At 41.8% G+C, this 25702-nt stretch overlaps 1 protein-coding gene across 2 annotated transcripts in view; it reads right to left on the reverse strand.

The window, feature by feature from the left end:
- Positions 1-25470, reverse strand: part of LOC136432258 (calmodulin-like) — a 66177-nt gene extending 40707 nt beyond the window's left edge. Inside the window, exons 1-2 of one of the 2 annotated variants that reach the window (XM_066423353.1) lie at positions 25363-25470; positions 8702-8789 (exon numbers count right to left, since the gene is read on the reverse strand). In XM_066423353.1, the coding sequence (XP_066279450.1) occupies positions 8702-8789; positions 25363-25392 (118 nt within the window). In that variant the 5' untranslated portion in view covers positions 25393-25470. Of the gene's footprint in view, positions 1-8701; positions 8790-22908; positions 23191-25362 lie in introns of those variants that run through there. The other variant, XM_066423354.1, reaches the window with a different exon arrangement.
- Between the last annotated feature and the right edge of the window lie 232 nt (positions 25471-25702).

Below are 25702 nucleotides of genomic sequence, written 5' to 3' on the forward strand. Positions count from 1 at the left end.
TCAGGGATGCACCACCAACCATTGAGGGGTTGGAGGAATGTCACTATAAAAAAGAATGGAGGCGCATGTGGGGAGTTTGCACGGGGCGACATAGACCCGCTTTACACACAAACTTCTGGCTGAGTTTACACACGCCATTCCAAGCACACTCGGAGTACACTCAACCAAAGTTCGACTCAAGTGCAGTCTGTTTACACACAGGGCCGCGAGGTGACTTGGTCATTCTCGTGACTTCAATGAAAAGCGGCCTGCATGCCGATTTGAGCTTCTCATGAATAAACAAAGGTTCAAACAAACAAACAAACAAACAAACAAACAAACTAACAAACAAACAAACACCCAGTGTGATGACCGCAATATTGTTTCGTTTGGAATTATGACAAACTTGCATCACAGAATGCACAAAATTATAAAATAGATACCGACAAATTATGGAATAAAGAGTAAGAAACAAATGTCAAAATTTCTGCCAAGTGCCTTCACTGACTCCGACTCCGTGAATGTAGATAATAAAAGTAAACGCGACTTGGGTCCGACTTGAGCATGGCCTCGGGTTTACTCATGTTGACCCCGGGAAAAGGGTAATTGAGTGCCCTACTAAATTTCTGTTTATATAGTCCGGCTGAATGTGCTCCGATTGTGCTTGGAAATTGTGTGTGTAAACTAGACCTCCGAGTCGACTCCAAGCCGACTCAGCAGAGTTGACTCGGGATCGCTCTATTTACACACGGAGCCACGAAGTGATTTGGAAGGCCCAGCTGTGTAACGACTCTACTGTGCTATATATGCATAAAACACTTTTGTTTGAAAAAATGCACTGTGTATATGTATAACGTTGACAGAACAATAAACCATCCTTTTTTCTATTATTCTGTCAATATCATGGATTACCTTTGTACTAATGCTATAAATGTTGTATTTTCGCTCTAGTCATGCTGATACCATAATATTGTAATTTGAAACTACCGTCCGCCGCACGCAGAATGATGGTGCTCTCGGACAGGTGCTAAAATGTTTTCGGGAGAGAAGATTCGTCATTAATATCTTGCCGCTTATTAGCTTTTATATAGCAGCTATTGTTCCCACCTTGACCTGAAGTGAGTTCTAAGGTCATATACACGTGTCCAAGCAAAAAAACTCACAACGGCCAAACGGCCGTACCGCACACATCAAGCCTTCGGTAACAACCCGTTTGTTGAGTCGGTAGAACGTCACTCAAAGTCGACCTCCACCGTTATGGCAACGTGTACATTATTCATCGGAACAATAGCTGGATGCCGTAGCAATGCTGGTAATACTACTATGTCCATGTGTTTCTGGCTGTGTCAGGGGCAAATTTTGAGGAAAATAACGCCCTCAGTCCACTATCACACACAGCATTTAGACAAAAAAGTGTTCCTCGCAAACCTTTGTCGCCTGCTGAACAACAGGATTCTGGGTAATAATATGGCGGCGGAAAATAGACGTGCCGTAGATTGTAGCAACAAAGAGGCGTTTTTGATGATTGATCACACTTAGAGTCCAGTTGCAGGTTAGCCAAAGAGATTCTAGTAAGTTGCCTGGTAAATGATTGTGTTTAGCAGGAAGCGGATTTGACATTTGTCTTATAAACCAGCGAACAACCATGTCGTGTAATTCTCCCACGAAGCCCTCAGACTGTGTCAATAAGCGACGGAGAGTTTTGACGTCGCCATCTTGTAATGCATATAACCTTCTCTTGATGTCATTTGTGGTACCGGGAACAAAACTACCGAAAAACTGCAAACAAAAATATTGTTTAATCATGTATCCACAGCGATTGCAAGCCGTCGTGTGTGTTTCTTATGAGATTCCATCCGCCAGAAGTTAGTATATTGGGTAGTACTTTTTATATTCAGATGCTGAAAGTTTCCGAAACTGGTAGCCCCAGCGACTGTTGGAGGCTACTTTTACTTCAGTCTTATGCATTAGCCCTATCACAGGGCTACGAAACTGGGTGAGTGAAAGCGTAACCCAAGCTACTATACCGTGAAACTGTATCACAACTTCCCCCGCGACCATCCGTGCGAAACTACTGAACCCCAAATATCATGGCAATATTCCCTACTCGATACAAGAATTTACATCGCTGTATTTCACCAACGAGAAGCAAACCTTACCACTGAATTTGAAGCACCTGGCGGGCTTCACACGGGTATTTGCAACGCACTTCCTCATTGGATGTAACAGAGCTGACCAACCACGCAAATAGGCGATGTTGTATTCATATATGTGTGTATGCATATATGCTTTCCATCAAGTCACCGCGATACTTCTTTAACTGCGTCTAACTACCCGACCTACATCGCATGAAATACCCATATCCAACCACTTGGGACTTTGCTTCTTGTTAGGTTTACAAAAGTACATCGGTGCTCGTATGATTAAGTGATGCAGTAATCTATGCCACATGTCAGTGTAAACTATCGACTTATCGTGTCTCTGACGGAATTCGAGCTTCCCAAAGAGACCATCAATGTCGTAACAGGCCTTTTCCTTTTGACAGGGTTCAGTTAATGGGATATACTTTGGAGTCCTCATATGTCTCAGAGGTGCAGAAATGCCATTAACCGCCTTTTAATGTCACGTTCGATATTTAGAAAGGGGACTTTAGTGATATATCGCCCAACATCACGCACATTAAAGAATCTTTTAGAACGTCGTTTGCTGCAATGAAAAAGAAAAAAAATTAGCTGAAAATTTCTTTAGTACCCTAAAAGGTTACTTGTGTATGCAATGAGCAATGTTCGTGATAGTCATGAATGATAACAACACATGGCCAGCTGGGCATCCCGGGCTGCATGTTTGTTAAAACAATACGTTTTTTGACAAATAAGACACTGAAGATTGAATATAGCACGTAGATCTCAATTCAATGAATTGAACTGCAAAGATATGGAGCGAAAAGAAAAGAAATAGAAAAGGAATGAAATAAGCTGAACAAAACGACTTTCTAAAAGAATGTGATATATTAATGGGAGAACGGGAGAGCTCAGCGTTGAAACAACCCAGAACAACAAACGCGAATTAGAAATACCGTGTACACATGACTTTCAAACCACTATGGTGCCCAATGCCTATTTGTTCCAATTCATTAACTCACACATTTTCGGATGAAGGATTCCAAGCTGCAGCTGTACTGAGATTTCTGTGCTGAGTACATTAAACATTGTACTACCTTTCTAAAGTTGGGACATGGCCAACCCCAGTGCGCTTTTCATTGATCACCATAGACTGCATATATATCATACTATTTCATTTTGTAATTTCTCGTTTGCAAAACCCACCATTGAAAGGAAAATGCTGATATTGAATTCAATATCTGTCAGATTATTTTTTTCATAATTCAGTCTTGAAAATCCTGGGTTTCCAACATAGGCCACAGCAAGTAAATTTTATGGATGACATCCTCCGCAGACTCCAAAAATAATGAGGTAGGGCGAAAAAAAAACAAGGCGGGCAAAAAAAACAAGATTCCGATATTTTCAAATTTTGAGATCATAAATCTGGTTAAACAAGAATTGAGGTGACAAAATATGATATTATGACCAACAGATCTTTTATTACTGTATTCAACCAATGAGGTTTCATATATGATATAAAACCTCATTGATTCAGCAGTAAACATGTCATTGTAGATGTGTATACATCTCAATAGATTAACTAGAACAAACGCAGAACATAGCTTGTTATTATACCATCATGGGCAGGAACTACACTGGGTATTCATAGGCAATGAAACACCTTAGACTGTCAACGTTTACGAAATATTTGCCGATTTTTGGCATGTTGACCACCGTCGGAGGGCAATGAAATTTCTTGTTTTTTATTTCCAAATCAGGCGAAAGTTAATGAGCGCGCTGATGTCATCCATTAAAATTACTTGCTGTGGCCATACAAGTAAATTGCCATATCGTCCGCTGATAGTAGATGGAAATGCAGTCCATTCTCTGAACAGTTTTTAATGGCGTAAGTGTTGTGTTTTTGGCGAAACTTCAGCAGCGCGCCAAACATGTAACAGTTAGCACAAAACAGTGTCCCCGTACGAGAACACCCCAGTGGCACTAGAAATTGAAGAACTGTATGCAAAGCTTAATAAGTGCGCCACTAAAGTCGTGGCACTTAGTTTGATTAAGACATATGCAGAGCAGTTTGTCATGAGAACCGGTTAAAAGTAAAAGTAATATAGATCCAGTTTAGCTAACTGAAGAGCTATTCTTCTACTGGCCGTGACAGAGAAGACAGACACCATTTACAATATTTACAGGTTCCTTGTACGGGGAAATTCCCCAAGCTCTTTTCGACAAGCACAATGAAAGGTAGACCACGGCTTAGCGGTCCGTCCTAAGGACTGCGACCCATCCTGGCAGCGTACATGTCGGGTGACCGACACAGCCGGTGTAATGGGCTAGAATCTACCTCTGGACAGAATATACCCGGGTATGATCTGGGCTAGGTCAGATTATATCCTGCGGGGGTATATTCGAAGCATTTGAGATCTTTCACATTATGTGTTTTGGGGGTTTTCATACAGGGATGATACTTTGCTGCAATGTTCCTTGCATTTTTGCTATGTTTGCCGCTACGTTTCGATGGTATGAGGCAAGCTCAACACAACTGAGTGTTGCATCATATTACATTTGGGTGGGTGCAATCAAATATCTGGAGGGATGACCAGAGAGATAATTGGAACAACAAGATGCATCTATCAGCTCATTTCTTTTTATCCTCATCAATATCATACATCATACATCTCGAAAAAAGGACTGGATATACACAAGATTCAGTTTAGAAATACAGGTTCATTTGTGAAATTGATATCAATAAGGACTCTTCCATAAACCTGGAGAATGATCTTCTCCTGGAGTATGTGTATAATGCAGACCATAGACAGTCTTTCCTCATGTAATAAAGCCCAAAGTATACCCCGTGGGCATAATATGGGCTAGGCAAAAATATACCCGGGTATAATCTAGATTATACCTTGGTATAATTTGGCCCAGGGGGTATAATCTAGGCTAGGCCAGAATATACCCGGGTTTAATCTGGGCTAGGTCTCTAGACTCTAGCCTGCTATATCGGGATCGAACTCGTGGCTTCTAGCTCCGGAGGCAAGGTCGCTAACCACTGGACTACGCACGCTCCAAGCCGTGCCTCTAGTATCGGGCTTATTCAAATCTGACAATCTTTACTTGCATGCTACACCTGACTTTCCCGTGTCATGTGATTGCTGTGGGATGTGGACAGGTAAAATGTCCAATCTCTGTCCCCGATTCTGAAATACCAATAAAGGTACCTGGCTCAGTTCCATCAGGCATGCTTGGGAATGGACGGAGTTCCTTTGGGAAAGATCTGGTACTGCCCAAAACGTAGCCGGCTAAAAGAGTTAAGGCAAGCAGGAAATAAGCCAAAAAGGAAGAAACCTGAACCATCGGCAGCTAGCCAGGATGCATTGCTTTGTACCCTTATATGTCTATACAATGCAAATCTATCTCTAACGGGGAGGAAATCTTCTTGGATGTCTCAATGCTGAATGTGATCAGGGTCAGTACTTTCACCTTATTTGGGCATGAAGAGAATGCCCGTCAATACTTAAACAACATGGCAGTGCAAGGTATGTAAAAATAGAAAGCCATCCAGTATTCCTAAACCTTGCGATCGTCGCCATGGCAATACTTCTTGTTGTGGCTGATTAGGGTGTGGCTTAGTACGATGTACAGTTGGAAAGTGGGCGACCGGCACTTTTGTATGGAGTATGTTGGGCTAGCCGCTGCCCTTGACCCTTCGCCTAGCCTGCAGCAAGATTCATTACCCACAGTCGATGACCAGTACACGACACGACCCGTCACGTCTTTACTTCCCTCAGTGGGGATCCTAATTTCCGCCCAAAACTGCCAAGAAATGAGTTTTATAGTGAAGGCAGCATTTATGAGGGGAGAGTGGATGAGGCGAAAGATCTTGGACATATACAATCTCTGGCAGATCATGATCCCCTCGCATCATGCATGATTCATTGTCTTCTCCACTCCTCCCGTAACATGACGAGGTGGAACGTGCTTTAAAGCGTCTCCGGGTCGAGGTGATTATCACGCTGCCACGGCAGCGTCCACATCCTTTGTCTTTGATTCGTCAAATTTCTGCAGTGTAAAAATACTACCTCTAGTGACAAAGGGCTCGCCTCGTTACATTCTGCACCAACACAGTCATGCCGATATGAGACGCACGTCAATGATGCAGATGGGCACAGCGACCTCTGCTCCGGTTCACAAACGCACCAAAGCAGCCAGCTAGAAACACACACATAGAGCCAAGTAAAAGAGATTGTCCCCAAAAGAGTTCACCGCCAACGAGAAATAACGTAATAAATACATCTCGCGTGTAATTCTGTGTACACGCAAGGTTGCAACTTTTGACGTCTTTCTTCACTTCTCTACCAATGGTACGTATGCCTACGTTCATGTTGTTCATGTAGAAGCAGACCTTCTAGTTACTCCCGTAAAAACAAAGTAGCACAAGAGAGCGTGATCAGCCTAGGAGGCTTGCATAGTGATGCTCCATCAACCTTGCCGAATTGATGGCCACAATTAATGGTTTGCCTTTTGTTCTCGCCCTGGAGCAATAAAACACTCGTTGTCGTTGCCTCTTTTGTGGTAGAAGTGGTCGATCTTGGCTTCAGTGGATTCACACAAGAGGATGCAACGATGCATGTACATTTTTTACAATACATAGGTATTCTGGTCTTACTCTTCGTCCTAGCATAAATTACAATAGATGAAGTAATGATGTTTTGGGCTTACGATGGTTGGTAAAATACATATTGTCCGATTACATAACATGTACATTTTACTTTATCTTGTTTTATTTTATTTTATATATTTATTACAAGCATTGTCAGCTTGGAATAAATCCTCATCAAAAACTGCCAGAGGGTCTTTAGGTATTCACAGAACTACAGAGTTGTAACAACCATTTAATTAGACAATGACGGGTGGGGGGGGGGTCATTATTCATTGATAATCGGCTATTCCAATCATTTCATAGCATTACACCAAACAATATACAGAGACAGTTGGAGGCCAATTTTTTTTCCTAATTCTACCATGACCACAGTGAAGCCAGTGGGCGGAAGGGGGGGGGCTGACATCCGTTGTCAAAGACCAGGCCAAAGACGTTCTGTCAAAGCTGAAGATTGAGGCAATCGTCGACTTGAAAATCCACCCACGAATACAATAACACGTGAAATGCAAGAGTGTAACATTTCTCTACAGCCATTTTTATGTTTATGGAAATGAGACGTTGATTGAAAGCACTTATTTGTTAAAGATACCAAAAAGAAAACATGCATTACGTGATAGTTTGCAACCCTCACGTTAGTTCCTTGATCGGTTACTGCTCGGTATGACCGCAACAAATTACCATTGGCGCAACTCCATTCAACTCACGTACCTCTCACTCATTGTCTAAAGCAAGACGAATAGTAACGTATTCTCTATAGGTTTCCCTTCACAGTTGAAATCCTCACGTATGCCAGTCTTGTAGGTGAGACACTTTATCACAAAGTAGTCAGTGAGAAAGGGCTCGTGAGCTTTTGAAAATAAGTTTTTGTCGTTGCCTTATTTGGTATAAGATTACCACAAATTACGCCTACACAGCGTTTAGTGACTCATTCGATACGACATTTATTTCTTTATTTATTTATCAATATTTAGGGACATTTGACTGGCGGATGTATGGCTGAACGATAAAGAGGTTACCCACAGGTACAGGATAAATGCACTTTATCCGTAACGACCGTTTGGCCTTTACCTAGCATTTCTTGCATCTCCGATGTTTAGTGCACCTGCTACCTTACCTTGCAGTTATTGCCACAGACGCGTCCGTGTGGATATATTGCTTTGGAGCAAAAACAGTAACCAAGGTACCTGTGATAGCCAACAATATTGCAAACTAAGGACCTATCAATCGCCAACATCAAGTCTGCAGAAAATGATAGAAAGAAGACATCACTATAAACAAGCACTGTCTACGTGTATAAGTGTATACGAAAAATACAATGCAATTTGGTCTTGAAGAAAGGTGGGGATTTTTCAACTAGTTACAGATTCGGATTTGCGCCCATACTGAAACCTCAATAGTCTTCCCAATAATGGTGCTGTGCACTTCCAGGAGACGGGGCCCTACCTACGAATGATTTATTGTGCTCGGTAGCAGATACTATCCGTGCCGTAATGAATCCGTGATGAGTAATGAGCTGAAGCTCAGTCATGGCATCTTATCGCATGATACGTTGCGAAAGAGCAAATCGATTGCTATATGAATATCACAGAGACAGGGGATGCATATAGAAAGAGGAAGTAGCAATGCGTAGGTGTCTGCGAGTCTAAATTAATGTTGCTGGGAGGAAGGGTCGCAGATGTCTCATTTCACATTCAATTTGGTTCTAAGAATTGAAAATTAGTAGAGGCCATTCCGCTCAGAATCATTTCCCCTTCGCACAGATTATCTTACTTCAAACAAAGATTGGGCTGCCTAAAAGGACCACCGATTGTCAAGTAGACTCTGCAACGCAATACCTAAGCACAGAATTCGGCAGCATGACGTATTTTCAAGAGGCGTGGTTAACAGCAATGCATTCAGCACCAGGGACTGCAACTATACATAGCACACAGTGATGCGGACGTACCTTGTAATTGGGGGTCCGATATCCCTGCGAGGCTGCCACTTGGGGTGGGAGCGTCCTTGTCGGCTGCTCGGACGGCTGTCCCCTGATCCTGGGCAGCGAAGAAGTTACAACACCACATGTTAATTGCCGTGTCTCGGGAAGAAATTCTCGCGGTCAACGTTGCCTAACCAGGAGCCTTCATGTCTTGTCACTCGGCAACAATGTCCGCGCAGGCTATCGAATATACGCTTGACGCTACTACACAACAAGAGAGGGGATTTTTCTGCGTGACTGGCTTAGGTGCAATCCATGAATGACACAGCTCCAAATGAGAAGTCTCCACGCAAATAACTGTGAGGAGCACGCCTTTACCACCAGGCGATCAATAACAGGTAGCTGCCAGCCGAACCGCTCAGCTGCCGCATCTATCATAAAAGCGTAGGGTGTCTGCTTTCATTAGCATGGCCGAGAGAGAGAGGGATGTGCCAACATCTTTTAAGGCATGGGGGTTCAGGTGGTATAGCCAGTGTGTGCGCAGAATAAGCAGCAGGTTTTGCAGTTGTGGACGATGAAATTAACCAGAACGTGCGTAAGCTGTAGATGACTAAGTGTCGCAAATGACCCAAGTAAATAAGCATGATTCGAACATCATTGTACGCCAGTAAGGGATACAAACCTCCCTTTAATGCAGATATGGATTGTGTTCACCCAACTGCCTATTACTGTACCCACGCTTCGGAAAGGTTGATAATTAATGCTCTGGTAAGTTATTATTGAACACTAATGAAGAAGAAAGAATGGAACATTAGCGATACCTCAAAGAATACTTTAACTTCACTTGCGGTCTTAAGATTTCAGCATCATTATCATGTTTTGATTACCAACCACATGGAGTAAAATGTTTTGCTTCCTCTGCTTTTTCGGTCGAATGGTTTCATTTCAGTAATCAAAGTTGCCAAAGGATCTTAGATTTGGCATGGAGTGAAAAAAATATCACCGGAGTCTTTTTTTCTTCATTATTTGAAACTAATCTTCAAGATTCTTTTATTTTCCTATTTTCAGCCCAAAATGGTATTGCGCAATTACTGGTGACATTCTCCTACAATCCCATGCGGAGATAATTTATTCAATGATCATTAGCGCGTGGAGTATCTGAGCCCGACCAATCAGGTGGTAGACGATAGACCGTCGCAAAAACCAAATAATATACATGACACCTACATTATGATGACTGTATATGGAATATTTAGCGCTAGCTTAGGAACTACTGTCTTGCGTGAAAATGGCGCCATCGAGATGTCTCCTTCACACGTTCCAAACTTCCCTTGTGTTTTCAGTTTGGTCAGTGTTCTTCTTCACACATGGCGTGTTGTAAAATCTTCAAACGAGTTACCGGAGACGACATAGTCATTCATCGCATGCTTAGTATATCTCTCTGTAAGACGAAGTTTAATACGTAATTGATTGTATGTCGTTATCCTAATTAGGGGGATCAACGACAACTGATCCATGGCAGATGGACCTCGTTATCTATGGTTATCCCAATGAGAAGTCCTTCCACAGTTATTCAGTTTTGCGATAGCCCCTAATAACTTGCCATTCATACCTGAAGCCTTCTTCCACTGAGCTGGGCACAGGTTTCTCATCTCAAGGATAATCCCAGAAAAGGTTAGTTACATGTACGTGCTACAATAGTTAATCAACAATTTTGTCTAGATCCCAGAATGTTTTTACGACTTTCTCGAGCTGTTTCCAGTAAGAAAATGGTTTTCAATTAGGAAAACATCTGGAGGGAGTTTCTGAGCGATCTTCGCTTGCTTAATTCGTAATGTGACCTCTCAGGCACATCCATACACCATACATGTTTCCCCCTACAAAGTACTATCTAAAGACAGCCGCGCAGGATTAAAGGTACAATGGAATATGAAAGGAGTCCTAAACTCCAGAAGGCAGTGTTATTTTCCACTAGATTGTGTATCAATGAATACATAATCAGCCGAATTTTTACAGAATTTTGCTTATGGTGAATTACACAAGGTGTTTTTTTTAAAACAATATGATACTCACTAAACCCTTGCAGACCCTACCCATGTATTCCCTATGTGTAAACATACATCTTTAATGGTGAGTATTTTTGGCAAAGATGAGGGGGGTTAAGCACATTAAGAAGGCCACTTGTTGATAAGATATAATAGAGCACAAAGCAAGACGAGTTTTTCTTAACCACCCTGACAATCTTTTTATAATCTAACTTTTGTCAGGCCTTGTCAGGCACATTGTAATAAGCCATAGGCCGAGGTTGTTTAATTTAATTAATCAGAAAATAGAGGGTCACCTGGGGAATTCGGTAGAATACTGAATGCTTTTTGATGCGCATTTGACTAGAGGGTACTTTATCGTATACTGTAAAACGTATTCATTTTTACTTCCTAAAATTATCATCTATTGGAAAATAACTCCCCCTTCTGGACTTTAGGACTCCTTATGAATGTATGCGTGTATGAATGATTCACAAGAGTGGCACTTTGGCACACAGTGTCGCTGGGGAATGTGAATGATATACCTTTTCGCAAAACCGCGGTTTGGCCATTGCAAGCCCGTTTTCGTAATCGTTTTCGTAACGTTTCCTACTTTATCACTAGCCTAACTTAATCACACTTCTAGCAGCCCTTCCAATGGTCATGCCCCTGGAAGCTTGGTGGCAAACACCTCTAATGCTTTGGTCCCAACTGTGCCGGGGCCCGTCGGGGATGTAGCTCCGGCCGGGCTGTGCTGTCTGGGGGGCACCGGCTGTCGTGGTCACAATTAGAAGTTTCCTTCTCGCTGGCCTGCAGGGGTCCCGGGGTGCTCCGGCGGGCACTCGGTGACATTTTGTTATAGATTTTGTCACCTTCATTGGTCGGTCTACGGCAGGTACCCGTCAGGTACCTGACGGTATCTTGTACATGTAGTGACTCTTGTGGGGTCCGACAGGGTAACGCGTGCTTCTCACATCCCAGTGAGGCAGTTGTAGGGTCCCTGCAGCGTGCCCCGCAAACGACTGCCAGGCATCAGGCAAGCTCCTGGTGGGCACTTATATCTCCTGGGTATGTAAACAAGCGCTTCTTTCCATCAATATGTCAAATATATTTGATTATTTCCCAAACCCTAATTCACAGTACAGTACACTTATTATACCAAGCAAAGAAATCAGGTCCATATTCCTCTCTTCCGCACATCATTAGCAGTAGCACAGTTCTCCATAAAATGCAAATGTGTCACAATATGGAACAGTCTTAAGACAAATATACAAACAATCTCCTCTTTTGTCACATTTGAAAGTGCTCTGACAACCCATCTCATAAGCCATCCTAGCCGCTTGTGGTAGTTTCATATGTTCAGTTCTTATCTTATTTTAATCTACACCATTGATTATTCGATTATCATTATCTATCGTTATCATAAACAGGGCTTGCCGCACCATCACAGGTAACCTGAAGGTCACACCCCTGCCAGCCTTGTACACACTGGCAGGAATCTGCCCGCCTGGCATCCGACGAGATGTCCAAGCAAGGACCGAGCGGGACAAACAGCAGAAGGATCCCAGACATCCTCTACATGGGCACCAGGAGGTACCCCGGCGACTGAGGTCTCGTCACAGCTTCATGACTGTACGAGGCCTAGGGGGAAAGACACCAGAGACCCTCAGGATCGAGATGTGGAAGAGGAGTGACCCGAACAACAACAGGGCACTCCCACCCCCCAGTGAGTCCCTGCCCCCGGGGGCCGACTTGCCCAGAAGGAACTGGGTTACCCTGAACCGGGCAAGGGCAAAGATGGCCAGGACAGGTGACAACCTGCTACGGTGGGGGAAGGCCAACAGCGCAGCCTGCGGCTGCGGTGAGGACCCCCAAACCTTGCAACACCTGATGAACAACTGCAGACTCTCACCTACCTGCACAGACTCAGACCTGCGGGAAGCGAATGAAGTCGCACTGAACTGGATAGAGATGAACGACAAGCTATGATCATATTCTATGTATTACTTTGCTATATCATTTATCTATTATAATCAATTTTGAATAGTATAGAGGAGGGGGGTGTAGCATAAGCTATATACGCCTTTTCCTTCCCCCTGCACCTGTTTTATGTATTTTTATCGTATTATGTTCTATGTTCAAATAAAAAAACAAATTAATATTTGTCCCGGTGGACTGCTGGCGACTGGAGGGGTACCTCTGGAGGGGGCTTTGGTAGAATTCAAATGAGAACTAAAATCTTCTCGAGTCCCGGCCGTGCCCCAAAATAGCCCGGTAGTCGCAGGGTGTCCCACGGGACCACGTAGGGGTCACGCTCAAAAGTGCCAAAAAGTAGGCCAAAGTAGGCCGGAAACTACCCGGCAGGGCCCCTTATTCCAATTGGGACCAAAGCATAAGTCAGGAGTTTCGGGAAAATGTTATGCATATGTGCTATCATGGACCAATTATCGCCAGACTGAGACTTATCTGTTACCATTGGTGTGATGATTACTTTTCATGTTGTCAGTGAGTCCTGGGCACCTATTTGGACTGATTTTCACAGTAACAAAGATTCCTCAGCTGCTATTGGTAGTTCTGAGAATGGCAGTGGATCTCTCAAGTAAGAGGCGAATGGCAATACGCTCTTGGTAAGGAGGCCCAATCAGCCCCCGACAGTGAAAGATTGTGTAACACAGCTATCTTATTACCTCAATAAAGAAAGTTATGTTTGCATTATTTTTGTGTGTTTGCAGCTGACTTGAACTGCAGGATATTTTGAAGACAATTTAAAGGTTTTTGGTATGTGGTATTGGCTACTATTATTTACTTACTTACTTATCCTCTTCGTCCCTTCTGAGACATAAGGCTATGGCTCATTCCCTCCATCTGGGTCTGTCCTGTGCCAGTCTTTCAGCAGTTCTCCAGGACATGCCCATGGCCGCCAGGTCGTCTGACACTGTTCTCCTCCATGTTGTCTTTGCTCTGCCTCTTTTCCTCTTCCCTGTTGGCCTCCAGTTCAGGGCAACTTTAGGGATCCTATCACCTGGCATCCTTAGTATATGCCCTAGCCACTTGAGTCTTCTGCATGTGATCTCAGTGGTGAGTTTTCTACACCCAGTTTTGCGATACAGTTTAACATTGGAGATCTTATTTGGCCAAAAGATGCTACAGATCGTACGTAGACAGCTGTTGTGAAATGAGTTGATCTTCCTCATACTAGTATCTGTCTTAGATTTGTCCAGTCCAGTGCCTCTGATGGGAGGGTTTGCAGGAATGATTATGTACATCACTTTTGTTTTCTTCTTGTTTATGTACAAACCGGTCTGTTTGCCTCGATCACTTACGCGGTCGGTTTTTTCCTGGAGTGATGTGCGGACAGAAGAAAGGGCAGCTACTATTACTTACATGTAAATCAACGGCTGCCTTCCTAGCAATTTCTTCAACACCATGTCATGAATTTTACCGCCATCAATAATGGGGGTATTGTTTATGGTCTTCAGGTGTTTGTTTGTCATGTACTTTGAAAGCACTCTCCATTCAAAACAAATGCAGATTCATTATGTACATCACGTTGAATCATTACAGCATTCTCATATGTACGGTACATCCTTTCCCAGTTTGCTCATATTTTGGTATTAGTGCACGTTCAGGATAGGGACTATCATTGTAAGGTACCGTCAACGGCGTGTAAGATAGACCCATACAATCCCTTTAGTTCTTAGAAGAAAGAGATAAAAGAAATTATTCTATCTGTATATATTATTATCTGATTTAATAGGCAATCAAACGTCCCGAGCATCTGTTTGGATAAACCGCAGTACCGTGGTAGTTGTCTCTACTTCCTATTCTACACCTATCGCCGCTTCCCTAAGCTCTACTTTATTTGACGCTTTCCTCACTTGTCAATTCTTAACAGCTACAGTCGACAGTTATATCGCTGGACGGCGTGAGAAGCTGCAGGATTACCAGGACAACCACCAACATTTATCTTAACAGGATGAAATTTACTATTTTGTGCATGACTTGTTGTGCATACTGAGTGGAACATAGGGAAGCGCTAAGCTACTCAGGCTCTATGTATATGTATGGTCCTTCAAAATGACACTGATCCCTCAGATATGGGACATTCCAAAATCACCTCTGTAATAGTGTTGAAGTACAAAATGGACCATTCCCACATTACCGTACATACTGCAGACTTCCGATATAACCAATATGCAAAACAGGATTATTCCAACATTGCAAAAATGGATCATTGCAAACCTACATCCTGCCAAACTTCATGGATTACTCCGAAATCACCCTAGTACAAACATGGACTATTCCAGAATAGATCCAGATTTCCAGAATGGATTAAACAAAATTAACGCCGTGAGAAATTAACCACGCCCTCATACAAAAGCACCTACCGCCGTACCAAATTTCAGGACTTAACCAGTATCATCACTACACAGGAATCGAGATTTGTTCATGGTAAATTACTCTTGGTATCATAAAAAAAGAATTGGTATGTTTGGGTAGACTATCAGCTTTTTTTAAATTGCAGGGGCCGGGTTTGGTTGAGACTTTGGAATGTGACTACTCGAGAAGGGGTTGACGGATTGCTATGATTTTAATGTGTGGATAGCGTTAGTAATGACTGACAAACTTGAATGCTAGTCATGCAAATCGGGAGGTAGTTTGCATAATTGGTGAGGGGACTTTATAAATTAGCTGCGTTTCGCAATAGAATATCCAAACATGTAACATTTATAACTGAATACTGAGTACTGACTGATTTTATTGCTCAGCAATTGTATCGGTGACAATGTATGACAATGTACAGATAGCGTGATTTACAATCTAGGTCTACTTTTCAACAACTCTAATGAAACGTACCGTAATAACTAAACGGAACTATAGTTAACATCATATTACGTATTTCTAGGCTACTTTGCGACTTAACATTCGTCAAATCTCATGTAGCAATAGTACAGTTTCTTTTTTTTTGGATATATTTTTTAGATTTCATAAATTTTGAATATATAAGAGGTAGTTTTCTATACCGTTGATTTCAGAATATACTTTGAGTTTATTATCATTTCTTATTTTTGTCTCCAGTCAGAGAGGAATGTATCCTACATGCGTTCCTTAAATATGTTTCCAAAATATTTGGCATCAACACTAGGATTGAGCCAGATAGTTCGAAATCCATATCTGAACAACATATCTTGGACACGTTCAGCCAAATCTTGGTCTTCTTCAACGGCTACAGCATACGCGTTTTTCACAATTCTTTCGTTAGGCAGGTGTTGTAGTCGGAGCCAATATTTGATCAGGTGCGTTTGGGTGTCAATGTATAATGGAAACGTTCCTAGTTATAACTGAGGAAAGGAGAAACATCAAACAATATCAATCATGCATATAAAAAAATATGCATAACTTATGAGAAATACTGGAAAATGATGGAAATTTCATACTTGCGGTGTTTGGAAGTTAAATAAAATCAATATACATGGGTGATACAATCAGTTACTCATTTTCAGAATAGAGGAGAAAATGCTATTCATATTTAGCCATCTTGATAAGACTTGCATACGTTGGACAACTCGTGTAATTTGGGGTAAGATCATCAACTAATATGATTTATGCAAATGAGATAATTGCAAAATTACGCTCTGCAGATATGAATCATTACACTATTATCCCTGCGTTAAAATAGACTATTCCAAAGGTACCGTGTAAGAAAGAGGTTTAACCCAGTGAAATGGACCACCATCCCAGTGCGAAACCCCCAAACCAAATTTCAAGTCAGTGGTACAACAAATGCATACAAAGAATGAGGCAAGAGATGGGGCTCTTGGCACATTTTTAGATTCAGTTGGCTTGATATGGTGGTCAGTCACTGTTTAAAAGACTAGGACCTGTTAAATGTGCATATGTACAAATTCAGGTACAAATCAAATTCAATTGACCACATGTAAGATATCTGTCAAACACCAAGGTAGTTGTTTTCAGAAAAGGTTTTAATAAGAAGAAAAAAACTGAGACAAATTTCATATTTATGCCAAAGAAATACAATCCACTGACAGCTATACCTACCTCGTCGTTCCTTTTACATATTCGGTTAAATTCAAAACTGCCAGGAAATATTCAAAACCAAAGCAAAGAGAGCACTCTTCAAACTCAAGGCTCTTTTACTCCCCAATTCACGTCATTCACCATGGCACAGTTAGCATTGGGGGGAGGAACATAACCAACCCACGCTTTGCAGACGATATACATGGGTAGGCAGGAGGGGAAACAGAACTGGCCAATCTACTGGAAGCACTGGGCACTACCTCCAGGAAATATGGAATGGAGATCAGCGCAGAGGAAACCAAGCTGATGACAAACAGTGACAAGCCAATCACAACAAAGGTAGTGGTAAACCAAGAAGAGCTTCAAACAGTGGAACAGTTTAAATAAATTTGCTCCATAATCAGTAAGGAAGGATCAAAAGCAGAAATTGTATCCCGAGCGGCACAGACAGCAGCAGCCATGGCTAGGCTGAGACCCATCTATCTGGAGGGACAGGAACATTAGTCTGAAATCCAAGATGAGACTGCTGCGGGCACTGTTAATGTCCTTTTTTGGCGACACCTCAGAGGCAAGCCTAATGGTATATATATATATATTGATTTGCATAATTGTCATATGATTATGTAAATCATCAGCTATCTACATACCAAAAATCATGATGATCCGTCAGCTCCTTCTTGTGTTATTCTCTTTCAAAATTTGAACCAAAATCAGCTCCTGCAGTTCCAAAAGGCTATATATATAAATCAATATCTTATTTGCATAATTTATGAGGGAACTTTATAAATCAGCTGCATTCCATTATAGGACTCTCAAACACATGACATATTTAACTGAATATAGTGGTAAATGATGGGGATGTCATTCTTGCAACATTTGGAAGGTAAGTAAATGTGGCCATAATTAGACATAAACCTTGCATATAAGGGCCTCATTTACATAATTTATGAGGAAATAGTACAATATCCTTTTTTGTGAAGACAAGACTTTCATACATTGGACAACTTGTGTTATTAGAGTAGAGAAGGTGATTGATAGCATCAGGGAGTGGATGCCTGCCCCTTGCCAGCAACCTAGCGCTGGCACACGACAGAGACAAATGGAAGGAGGCAGTGGGCTCAGCTGCAAAACGCCCCCACGACTATCTCCGGTCAAGGGACCAGTAAGCGGTAAGCGGTAATTACCTTCGCCGAAAAGGTTATATTTTCGGTTACGTCAGCTGTGGGGTGGGTCGACATGTATGTCAAGAGTATAACTCAAGAAACCTTTGATGGATCTTCATGATTTTTGGTAGATGCGTAGCGGTTGTGGGAAGGAAGGTCATTTCAATTATGGTTCACCTGGCGTTTTCCAACAGTATTGCAGCGGACTTTGTATGTTTGTATGTTTGTGTGTTTGTATGTAGGCCAAAAAAGTGACAGAAATGTTGATGGATCTTCATGAGTTTTGGTAGGTAAGTAGCGGTTGTGGTAACGGAGGTCAAGTTCGACAATGGTTCACCTGGTGCTTTCCTATAGTACTGCTGCGGGCTGTTTATGTATGTGGACAATATAACTCGAGAATCTGTTGATGGTTCCGTATGATATTTAGTAGAGGAGTAGGATTCGCAGAAAGGAAAGTCAAGTTCGATAATGGGCCTCCTAGCGGGTACCTAAGGTACTGCAGTGGAGCTTCAAAGTTTGAGGTCCAATCTTCTGCAAGTGCTACGGTCATTATTTTTGTGTGGTAAATTGTTCATGCCACAGGAAGTAAGTTGTTTAGGTTTGGGTCCCCTGGTTACTTGTTTGGAACTGCAGTGGGTGTTTTTATTTTGACCTTCGGACATGAATAACTAAAGAAGGTTCCGGTTCGGAATTGTTTTGACCGGATAGCTAAACAGTGCGTGAAGATAAGACGCAAATCCTAGGTTTAAATTTTCTCGTTAGTTTTGGCTCCATATTTTTCGGCTATCGCTATAGCAGTGTGTAATCTTTTATATTTCCTGAAAGACCCAATCTTCGTAGCGTTTTACGATTTCGGAGTTTTGGTCGTCCGCGAAGACTTCCTGGTATTAGTGTGCGATGACGGTAAGGCGGCCTTGTCGCCTGATTACCCGAATCGTGCGTTCTATGTGCTTTTTGCATGGTTTCGCACCATCGGGGAAAACGTATCCTTACGATTTTTTTTTCTTTTTCCTAATTGCACAGACAGAATGATGACCTTTATTCCCATATCAGTCATTATCCTAGGAAAGCTTTTATTTTCCTTCCAACGGCCTTGGAGGAATGCCCTAAAAATAGCAGTTTTGGGGATGAAAATTGCTTAAAATGACGTTTTTTCTTTTACCAGAAATGACGTTTCCACAGAAAAGATCAAATTCGTCTGTCGTTCAAAGACAAGGCACCCCTATCCATCGGAAACATTGAATTGGCCAAAAAAGGATCTTTGGAAAAGCGCTATTGCCTTTCTGGGTACGAGTCATGGTCTCGGACCGGAGTTTTTTGGCGATTTCGTATGTAGGCCGACACCCTCAGGTCGACGGGCTACAATTCCGCCGAGAAAAGTAGGACGGAAAATGTAATCACATGGTCGAAAAGCGGTTTTCTGCTGTTTTCCGATGTATTTATCGGTTTTGTCCGTTGTCCCTTCATTTTGGGTAGAAACCATAGTAAAATGTAAATTTGGCACCCGAAAATTATCATTTTTTTTACACTTTTTTGATCGAGCCTGCTCGGAAAAAACGAGTTTTCCTGGGGTCACGGCATATATGCTGAGAAAGCTTAGTAAATGGTGTCTCTGAAAAATGAAAAAAAATAAAAAAGTCATGTGATAACTTTTTCGCAATCTCCGATGACGCAAATTCGGTGAAAATGCATTAAAAACGATGCTATTTGGGTCATCAGGCGCGAAAACCGCATCACCGTTGCCGCGGACTAATACAAAAAAGGCTTCGATAGCGAACCAACTGCACCGCGCCCAAAAATACTACAACTCACGGGCTTTTCAGAAGATTCAAAATATTCATGCACAGCTAAAACCATCACCAAGCAATCTCGGGCAGAAATCAGGGTGACGACCACGCACTTCCGGCAGATTACCGGGTCATGACCCAACCCCGGTCACAATTGAACTCCGACCCGGAACCTCATGTCGGCCCCGAATTGTAAAAAAAACTCCGAACCGAGACCAGAGGGGTCGACATATCGCCGTGGTACTTGGTATGTAGATATCTCAGATGGTGCTTTACATAATCAAGTACCAATTATGCAAATCAGGAGCTAATTTGCATGTGACATGTGTAGCTGAATAAAGAGAGGTATTGATAGATGTCAATAATGCAAATAGGTACCTAATTTGCATAGTTAATTAGAAAATATTGAAATACCATATTGGTAAATGATAGGAATTTCATTCTCGTGGCATTAGAAAGCTAAGTAAATGTGAACATTATCAGATATAAACCATGCATATCAGGGCCTCATCAACATAACTTATAAGGAAATTTTAACAAGAGGCTTCTTACTGTACGACCTGATTTCTGGGACACTATATTCCAGCCGGGGCTGGGAATGTCAGATGCAGGTCATGTAATCAGATAGCCCTGCAAAAGTAGGTCATGTAAACAGTTGGGCAACTGCACTACTGCTAGGTACTGAAAAAAGATGTATTCTATTCATATTCAATTACTGTACCATGTCTTCATCACGTCCAACTTATAACACTGCAATATCAAACCGTTGTGCCCCATATAATATCAACATACTCATATTTTTCATCACCAGTTGTAACATATATCAACACACTAGACACAAATACTAGTCCTGGACCTCCAAATGTTTTTTTAAAGTCTTAGAGAAAGGCACTCTCCATAATAAGCCTTGCAATTGATTATTTGGCGAAGGTAATGTGTTCGTGGAACTCAAGTTCCCTATACACAAGGTTATCGTCTTATATACCAGGATTTATCTCGATGGACCAGAGTAGCAAATTTACGTACATATTGACATGTGACAACCGCTGCATGGTATACTTAGGAAAATATATTAAAGAATGTCTAGACGTTAGAAATTCCTCCAATGATTGTAAAAGTCCATTCTCATAGGTAGATTAGCCTTATGAAGCTATAGTTATAGATACCATACTTTGTACCTTGCACAGTTGTGCAATAAATCCATCATATGTTTCTTCTATTGAACCCCTCGTGTCAGAAGTTTTCACCAATTTACAACTTGCATTTAGCAATCTAGAGACATCGAAACTACACATGCAGGACCAAAATGCCATCTCGTCTGTTTAACAAGTATAATGACGAGGCGGAATTACCTCCACTAATGGTCTGATGTGCCGAATGTCAGTTAAAACCAAAACCTTCTTTCTTTCTTTCTTTCGTTCTTTCTGTCTTTCTTTCTTTCGTTCTTTCTTTCTTTCTTTCTTTCATTCTTTCTTCAACATCATGCATGCTGACACTGACGAAAGACAGCGGATGCTGTCTAAAACGGCTGTCTGTTTCAAAATCTTATCCAGTTGCTTGAGTAACTATTTTTGGCGTATCTTACTACCTGGATGTCTAACCTTCATCAACGTATCATGTTTGCTGGTATCAGATTATTTGTAATGTAGAAGCGCTGCCTACGGTCTCGGTGAGTACAGCAAACGACTGCATCAGTGTGAATGAAATAAACATCTTATCTTACATAACAATAGGGTGTGGTACCGGTGCGCGGAACAAATATGTTTATTACTTTCTTCGGTACGATATACACAGAGAGTACACGCATCGATACGCCTTAATCGAATAACGACACATTTCGTACGGTATTAAAAGAGTTTGATTATCCTGCTTGCATCCTTTCTCTAACGGAAATTCATCATTGCATCTAGATTTCTACTAATTCTGCAGCTCACACATACGTAACAATCGCACGAAGCCACATGTAAGGCTTTGACCATATTTTCTACTACGCAAGTAATGCTTTAAGCCATTTCCCTCGTTTTCAATTAGGGGTTTGCTTTCAGAAATGTTGCTGTCAAATTTCATATTTCCGCCTGGTACCTAAGACTGCCACATTAAAAACAGACGGTGTATTTAAAGAGATCTACTAATGCTAGGGTCACATTTGATAACCGGGACCCGGCCGGGCTGTTTGCGGGAACGAAAAATCAAAGTGTATGTCAATAGATTTGCACAAGCTATGCTCTTAAATAATTTTGGGTACGTTTTGTGCTTTTGTTGTATTTTATATTATAGTTTTCGTTCCCAAAGACTGCCCGGCCGGGCCCCGGATTGGAAATGTGACCCTAGCATAACGCGACATCAATAATCCCCATTCTTGAGAAGGGCCCGATAACACCGTTTTATCTATGTGGCTGACTTTGGCCAAGTTTACACATGCATTTTCCAAGCACACTCCGAGCACACTCTGCCGAAGTCTCAATTTTGGACTGTGTAAACAGAAATTTAGGATACCCAATTACCCTTTTCCTGGACTCGACTTGAGTAATCTAGAAACCATGCTCAAGTTGGGCTCAAATCGCGTTGATCTGTATGCAAATCAACTCCCGGTGAGTTCATATGAAAATCATATGCCAGAGGTCATATTAAAATCAAATGGTGCAAATTTGAAAATGTGTTTCTTACTCTTTATGCCATAATTTTCGGTATCTATTGCATACTTTTGTGTACTCTGTGGTGCAAGGTGGTCATGATTTAAAGCGACACAAAACTGCAGACGTCACACCGCCGGCGCAGCTGGGTGTTCCAAGTCCCTTCACTACCCTGAGTGTACATTGTAAACAGACCGCTCTCGAGTCGGACTTCGGCTGAGTGTACTCCGAGTGTGCTCCGAAATGCATGTCTAATGCATTAGGGTGTAATGGAGAATAACGAGAGCTAATTTTACACATCAAACATATCTCCGTAGTCGTTTTCATTTGAAAAAATCAGCATTTCACCTGAGTGAGGAGACGTGCTTTTCGTAAAAACAACTATCAATAATCTACGATAATCACAAACACCCTCTGTAGCTACCATTTACACCACAAAGCTAAGGAGAGAATCCTTCATCGATCAGATGAACTGCTTCAACATATCCAGTCAGTATAGATAAAGTCATATAAAATCAAACTGCTCACAGCAAATGAAATGGAAATGGATAGGAAATGGTCGTAACGCAAATAAGGGATTCGCCTTACCATCATTTTGATTCAGATTTGACGGCAGTAATTCCGGATTCTGACTTCGGGCCACAGTCGCCTTTGACTGCTGTGAGGTCCACACTGTGCCAAAAGAAACCACGCCTTTCTCTGAACGAATCTCACCGGGCCGTTGACGATAACAACCGATAAAAGGAGAAGGAGGCAAATTGGGGAAAAATTCACCACCACGACATGGTTCACGTGGCTGAATTTAAAAATGTACGCTTCGTGAAATAAAATCCCTCTTTCACATGTACAGGGTGAAACCAATATCTTGCCCAAATGTTTACGGCTTGTAATGGGCCGCATTACATCCTGATCACGAATTCGGACGTACATCTACATAGTCAGATAATTAATCTTCACCCTACGCCGATTAAAGCCCGCCTCAGTTTCCTCAAGGGATTTCTGCGTTAGAGGAGGAATACGGCCATGACATTGGCGACCACCCAATCACACAAACATATCCATCAAAACACACCTTCTCTCTGAAAAAACTATAGTTACATGTATCTTTCTAGTCCGTAATAATAATAATAATAATAATAATGATAATGATAATAATAATTAGTTGAACGCAAAGTCGTTTTAATTTCAAAGCGTTCAATTGTTAGGAAAGTTAAATCTTAAATGAATGTTACAATGATTGAATGGTAAGTTATCGCAATAATACAACCAAAGGGTCACTTGAAACTTTACCATCGTCTTTAACTTAGTCTCAACATGGCGACAGGTGACATATTACTACTCAGTGGCGTTGTCAAAATCAATAATAAATTTGGCTATTGGTCTGTAAAACGAAAAAGGATTTTGACACACAGGTGCCGTAGCCAATGCGAGAGCGAGAAGGAAATATACGATGTAATCAGGTTCTCATTCCTATCGACAATAAAGACATTGCGGCAAGGGAATTGGATTTGCGGCACGGTGAGTGAAGAATGAGAATTTGAACACCCTGTCCCGTCCATTTTGCCAGGGCAGTTATCGTTATGAAATAAACGTACATTGTATGATGGTCACGCTAACACACTGCATAATACATAGGACAACTCCCGGTGTCAAAGATATGCAATGAGAACAACATTGTCTTTCTCTGTTGTCTCAACCTCTCTATCTTTGTACATTATTTGATATCATTCTCTAAAGTGTGTTTCTCCTCTCAAAGTATACGATTGTTTTTGGCGACGCCTCGGGGGCGAGCCTAATGGTATAGTATTGTGTGCAGTTTGCAACAGTTCTAGGAATTGTACAGAAATTTGTCCACATGCATTTTAAGCCAATAAAAATGTTTGGAATGTTAGTCAGCAGTAGAAAGGATAGAAAGCGGGTCATGCCCTGGGGACATTCGTCCTAGAAAACATAGACAGGTAGCCACATATGTTAACAAGATGTGTCAGGCTTATGCATACATGACCACTCAGATCTACAGTTGTTATTTTCTAAAACAGTGTGTGGCTGTTACAATGTTTTAGATGTCTTAATGCTGGTCCCTACAACTATAACATTTAATGTCCTTCTTCTGGGAACGGGTCATAACTGCACCAAGTTTGTACTGATAAAGATTGTGCACACACTGCTTCAATTACCTATACAAGCAGAATAGTTAAAGGGCATTAACCCCATTCATGACATCACATGTCCAAGTCATATACCACACGTAGACAGAAAATACTTGAAACCAAGGACAGAATCTGGAACGATATCAAAACGGAAATCATATTCAGATCGATCAATGAAACATTTCACTGCCTCAAGGACATTTAGCAAGCCAGTTAGAAAGATTCACACAAGAGACAAGACAAGATAGCATTTACTACTAGCACTAGATGATTATCCTGCTGATCTGATCCTGTGCAATTCCGAGAATTGTCGAGGACAATTTCTTACAAGTAACATTTCTGTAGGTTAAGATTCCAAGGGGCATTATGGCATTTCATTAGGAATTCCTGTCATTTCCATTGGGACTAGAGTTCATGGCATTTGAATGGGACTCGAATTCCTGGCATGTCATAGGAATTCCTAAGCTAACGTCCCTGAGGACAGTCCTATTAGAATTTGTGTAGATTTTGACTTACATGGTGCAGAGTAGAATAGTCATTGAGGTGTATAGTGGGAACCCAATCAGTGGGCTGTTTTTAGTTGTCAGGCTGTGATGAAATCTATGTTCGTTCTGTTGGCGGGATATGGTAAAATGACAATGTCTTTTTATCATTGCCAATCTTGTTATTCTTCTCTGCATTCGAACCATTGTCCTCAAAATTTCCCTCAGAATGCGTAACTGGAACTGGAAAAGAGCAGTTGATACGTTACATTCTACCATACCCTCTCTTTTATCGTCGCGGCGGCTTTATGTAACTGCCCTCTCGCAGATTATAGCGGAACTGCTTTTTCCAACTTTACCGGCGCACATGATGACATTTAATGGTATCAAAAACACAGCAAGGACCTTACCTTCGCATAACGTGCAACATCTTCGGTCATAGCGGGGAAGAACAACCACCAAGTGAAGCGAGGCCAACACAGAGATCAAACCTTATCACTAGAGACCAAACCTTATCACTTATGCTAGCTCTGCCCAGACCTTCGCTAAACATTTGCTTTCCTGATAGTTAAAGTGCGGGGGACGTACGACATTATTATATGACACGACTCCCCGGAGCTGTCCCTTTGCACTGCGTACTTTGCTCTCCTAGCGAACAATGATTCGGTCAACAAACTAATGGGAGTGGACTCCATTACTAGATTACATATCAAACAATAATCAGGGTCTGTTCAAAATGACTCCCCCTGT

Source organism: Branchiostoma lanceolatum, chromosome 4 (genome assembly GCF_035083965.1).
Source record: "Branchiostoma lanceolatum isolate klBraLanc5 chromosome 4, klBraLanc5.hap2, whole genome shotgun sequence".
Classification (NCBI taxonomy): Eukaryota; Metazoa; Chordata; class Leptocardii; order Amphioxiformes; family Branchiostomatidae; genus Branchiostoma; species Branchiostoma lanceolatum.